The 5,488-nt window shown below is 38.9% G+C and overlaps 1 protein-coding gene across 1 annotated transcript in view; it reads left to right on the top strand.

Annotated features, from left to right (window-relative positions):
- Positions 1-1,787, top strand: part of CUNH2orf47 (chromosome unknown C2orf47 homolog) — a 9,479-nt gene extending 7,692 nt beyond the window's left edge. The window contains exon 6 of the mRNA XM_008630372.2: positions 285-1,787. Coding sequence (XP_008628594.1) covers positions 285-363 — 79 coding nt within the window. The 3' untranslated portion in view covers positions 364-1,787. The remainder of the gene's footprint in view (positions 1-284) is intronic.
- Positions 1,788-5,488: the final 3,701 nt, after the last annotated feature.

The raw sequence follows: 5,488 nt of genomic DNA, 5'->3' as shown, positions 1-5,488 counted from the left end.
TGCTGTGAAAACTGAGTGCTGTCTTGATATCGGGGTCTTTACTGTTGATGCTTGATCCTGTCTGTGGGATCTGAACCAAAACACTCTGAAATCAGTGTATTTTATTGCTTACTATAGAAATAATTTTCATGTTCCATTTTGGGGCATAAGCATTAAAGTTTCAGTAGCTTTTACAGCGATCTGTTTGAAGTAAAATATTTCTTTATGATTCCTTGTTGTATTAGTAGCTCCTTAAGGTCGAGTAAATTTTAACAACTCTTCACTTATTCTCTTTTCTTTTTCAGGTTCCAAAGGGAGTTTACAGAAGGAGCAAAACCAGACTGGACTATTACACGGATTGAACATCCAAGGCTGTTAGAATAAATGCCTTCTACAGCCTTTTTATGTACCATTGTAATTGTTCCAATGTAACAAATACCAGGCTTTTTTAGGTCTTTTTTTCCCTTCTTGCCCTTTCCTCCAAAAGAGGGATGAATTTTCTATGTATGATTTCCAAAAATTGTTTCTGCGGCTGGCACTGTGCTGCAGCATTACAACAAAGCCTTTTCCCTGGAATAGGCTGGTAGAAATTTAATTGGTTCCAGTGCTCATCCAAGGCATTTAGACAGCACAATTTCATTCAGGCAGGTGTTACAGATATGTCGATTTCTTACATTCTGAGAAGAAATGGTACTATTTGAAAATAAACACTTAAATGACTGATGGCCCTTCTGAGTTACTTTCCTGTGTTTCTTTTTTCCCTAGCGACTATACAATATATAACTGAATAATATGCAAGATGAAATAGAGGTAGATGGACTTCTTAGCTTGTCTAGCCTCAGCAGTTCATTTTGAGGTAATCTTGCTTTTGAATATATTTGAGATCAAGAAAGTTAGAGCTGCTATTAGTTTTTGCTACAGGATTGGAGTAAGAAAAAGTTTTAGCATTGCACTGGGAAAATGGATCAAAGAGGTAGATATGTTTTGGAAATTAGAAAAACCCATTCCTTTCAATTAAGTAATATATAGGCAATTCCAAGTTTAGAGAATTATAGAAGAAAAAACAGTTGAAAATTTAAAAATCTTCACAAATTTAAAGAGGACCTGACAGTGAAGTTAAATGAAGTCCTCTGTTTGAAATGTGTGTTAAAGAATGACCAAATCCTTAAAATTAGATGTTGCAACCAAACAATTTCCTAGCTCTCACTTACCTCTGGTTTCTGGAGCATGAGAATTCTGGTCTAAGTTACTTGAGGCTTTTATATGCAAATCAACAGGAGGTCATAACAGGTTTCTTCATCCCACATATCGACTTCAAATATAAAGCCAACTTTCTACCAAGGCATGTTGTAGACATTAGTGCAGTGCTTTGAAAGTGTAAAGTGTAATTACTGTGATTCACAGTAATTGTCATTGAAGGTATAAATTAAATTTTCCATAGTTCAGCTCTTTTGATCCAATGACTTAATGAGAGGAACATCTAAAGCTTATCAACTAGCTGATAACACACTTTTGCTGGAAGAGATGTGATTGGGAATTTACATGCACTGTTTTATTCTTTTGAAGTTGGTTATGTCTTGTGGGCTGGAGCCAAAGGGGTCAGCAGTTCAATATTTGGGGTTTTTTTCCCCGCCTCTAATCTTCAATTAAAAAATTATCCTGGAGACTGCATATCTCCAACAGACACAGAACTACCCATGGACTTACTGCACCATAAGTAAATCAGAAAGGCATATAAATTACTAAGCTTGCTGTATTGGAAAATGGCATTCTCCTACACTGAATAAAACTGGTGTAATTAAACTGGATTTGTAGTCTAATACTGGCTTCCAAAAAAAACCACCACCCCACCCCAGAAAAACCCTCACAAACCAGCCCCAAACCCAACTTGTAACAGACAAATGTGGAAGGTTTGACTCTTTTTACCTGCCATACATAAATTCTCAGTCATAAATCTGATCATCATAGCAATTAATCAGACTGAAGTGACGCTCACTGAAGGGCATTTGTCATTTTATGGCATCCACATTTTCTCTTGTGGAAATACTTTGCTTGTGTGCCATTTGTTCAGGCAAAACAAGAACTTCTGCTTTCTACGTTGCCATCCAAAAGTAGCAATAAGAAATTATTTTAGTTTCTTCCAGCTGGTTCCCAGTGAATATATTTCTCTATGCTACCAAGGTTGTCCCAAATTATTATGGCAAAAAGGATGACCAGAGGGTTAACTTTTCTTCATCTCAAAGATGGAGAGAATATTGTCTTGTAATTTGGGGATTTTCAGTGCTGCCATTCAAATACCTTACTCTAAAAGTCATAATCCTAACTTAAGAGTTACAGAATTTGAAAAAAAGAGCTAAAGGGAGTGTTTTATTAAACACTTCTTCGTGATTTGGGAATAATGATGTTCAGCACGTAACAGTAGGACAGTGTGGGGATCTCTGTGTCATAGCATGCTATTGCTCCCAGTTTCCCTTGCTGATTAGTCTCAGATATCACCTTGCAAATGTGTGTAAGGATCTGAGCATGCTTAATTTCCCTTCCGTTTCCTTGTCTGGTATCCATTTCTGTTGCCTAATGTCTGGGGACAAGTACAATTGTAACTGGTGTGTGGCCAATAAATTCTCATCTAAAATCCCCATATAAAATGTTTGCAGTTTTAGCCTACAAATGTCTCCATTCAGACCCCATTAATTATTGAAAACAATATTACCAGGTTTGGTAGGGATTTTGGGTCTAAAATTAATATCTCTGTTACCAACACTGACATGGCTGATTCATTTTACACAGACTGGTGAGGTGACATGGTGCCTGAACTACAACAGGATGCAGATTCAAAGTACCACACTTTTCTCCCCTGGGCAACATCATGGTTCTTGAGGTCCATGTGGAGTTTAGGAAGCCTTAATTTTTTATTTATTCATCCAAAACTGTGATCATGCTTAATAATTCCTGACAGCTGCCTGGCACAATTTCAATACATGTGCCTAAATCTTGACAAGCACTAATTAAATCTGGCCAACCAACCTCCCATTAATTCGCACACCCCTCTCACCAGTAGATGGCCTTGGTCACAAAGCTATTGTGGCTGGGAAGTGACTGGCATTAATGAGAGTGTGAGCAGGGTAGAGAATAAAATGGTAGTAGCATTAAGTGCTATTTAAATAATTTAGATTTTTCTTATTAAAAAGTCATTGTATTTTTCCTGGCTTTCATCCCAAGTCCACGATAGTGTCTTGTATTTTCTCTGCAGTGCCTGCCCATTTTAAAGTGGCAATTTATCTGCATTCTTAATGTGGGAAAGATCAGCTGTACATGTGAATTCACGCAGGCACCTCTGTGTCTCACAGTAGCAAAGCTAATTTTTATATTCACGTTTTAAAATACGTTTATCATGTTGATTGTGGTTCCTTTCCCTCCTGTCCCAGCATTGTCTAATTACTTCAAGGGACACATTCAGCTTTCTCCAGTTTTTAAGGCATGTTCAAGCTTGACCTGATCATCACTTCAGGTTATATTTAGTTAACTATTTTGAGGTCTTATGGCTGAGAATCTGTTTAGTAGTAAAAGTCATATTGTTTGTCACCGTAGTGATCATACTCCCTCAAAACTTCACAGCTCCTGTGCTGCTCTTTTTGTTTGTTGTGTGGTTAAACCTGATTTCTGCCCCATGTGCCCTACTGGCTGCAGGTGGGGGCTTTGAGATTCCTCACAGGCTGTAGTCACGCAATGGCTCACAGCTTATAAGAGATGGAATACAAGAGTGTGTAGTGCTTTCAGTTTCATTTCTCATACATGGGTGTGATAATCGATCAGGAAGAGGTGTATTTAGCTGTTAAAAAAACAAGCATTGCCTACACAGCTGTGCTTTTGTTCTTCTAAGGGAAAAGCAGCTGGGGCAAATGCAGTTGCCGAGTGAGTACTGACCACCCTAAGTCATAGAAGTTCCTCTCCTTGTCTTTTACCTTCATTTTCCATTACTTGTGTGCCAGCCTTTTGGATTTTTACAGCATTGCCATAGGATAGAGGTTGGGTGAGTCACTGTGAACTTGTGCAGCGCTATTGAGAACACTCCCTTAGTCACAATGCTGTCTCTTACATGTATTTTATCTGATTTCAGTGGTGGGTGCTTTTCCTAATATAAAGTTCTCCTGTTGAAGTTGTTCAGGGGAAACTGTTATGCATTTTAATGGGAGCAGACTACAACTTCTTCTCTGCCTTTGAAGTTATTCCATCAGAAATAGAGGGAAGCTAAAATTCGACATGCTGTATTTTCTTGTGTTCCATTTCATCCCTCCTCTTCACAGAACAAGGCTTTCCATAGTGAGCTTGGTATTATAGTGCCAACAGAGGCACTATGAGGGAAAGGAGCAGGACAGCAAAGCAAAGTGCAGAGGAGGTGGCATTTCACCAAGGATGCAGCAAGGACATTGGGTATTTGGAAACAAGTGGTGGCTTGAACGTTCCTCTAAATTTTGTTTTGCAGTTGACAGTAACCTTTTGCATAAAAAGCTCTACTTGTGTATGGGGAAGAAGTGTGACTTTTCAAGATTAGAGCTAAGGTCCCACCTTAAGTTTGCAGAGATTTCCTAGTCTGACTGCGGAAGTGTGGGAGAGGCTACCCAGGTAAAGGTGGGGTAAATTAGAGCAACTAAAGGCTGTTTCTGCCTTACATTAATTACCAGAATGAAAAAGGACAGAGGCAGGGAAGATGCCTTGTAATTCCTCTTTTCTGAACTTTCTACAACCAGTTGGTGGGTGCAGCAGCCGTAAGGTTGGTGCCATCTGCCAAGCCTGGAAGTTTTAGTGGTGCAGTTGGATTAAGTGGGTACCTTGTTCCAGCCTGTGGAGCTGTCCCAGCATTGGGTTCTGTGCTCACTCATGGTGTTAATGCTGTTTGAGGACCTTCATGTTGCTCATCTGCACTACAGCCAAACAAGGTCATTACTTGTAATGTTATTTTTTGTAATGTGTGTTTCGTTTCATAAACTGAGAACAGATGAATATAAATAATGCTTTGGGGGATATTTTTAAAAATACTTTCAAAGGGAACAGGATTGAGGGACTGCAATATAAAGTGGCAAACAAGCTAGTGAAAATGAATTTTTATAGTCCATAACTCATGTCATGCAAGGCATTGACCATTAACTAGGTGAACATCTAATCACTACTGGTGTGATTGGGATGGAAATTGTCATGAAGAGGTCATTGGAAGCTGCCTGAAATCTCTTATTCTCTATGTTCAAAGTCCATATATTATTAGAATCTGTAACGAGCTTAGTCAAGTACTTTATCCTTTTAATTATCGGTGGGGTCATTATCCCTTAGGCCTACCTCAGGCTCAGCTCCCTATAGCAGAACCTTCTGAGCTCTCAGCCTGTTTCCTACATTTTTGTCATTAGTGTCATTAAGTGACTTCTTTTTTCTGAGATAAGGTATTTTTCATAAAGTAGAGCAATAGAGAGATTGCTGATCCTCTGGGTGCAGTGTGCCCTGCTTGTTGGTACAGGAA

This window comes from Corvus brachyrhynchos, unplaced genomic scaffold (genome assembly GCF_000691975.1).
Source record: "Corvus brachyrhynchos isolate BGI_N302 unplaced genomic scaffold, ASM69197v1 scaffold370, whole genome shotgun sequence".
Taxonomy (NCBI): Eukaryota; Metazoa; Chordata; class Aves; order Passeriformes; family Corvidae; genus Corvus; species Corvus brachyrhynchos.
Note: the sequence above shows the minus strand (reverse complement) of the source record. Positions and strands in the feature narration are given on the sequence as shown.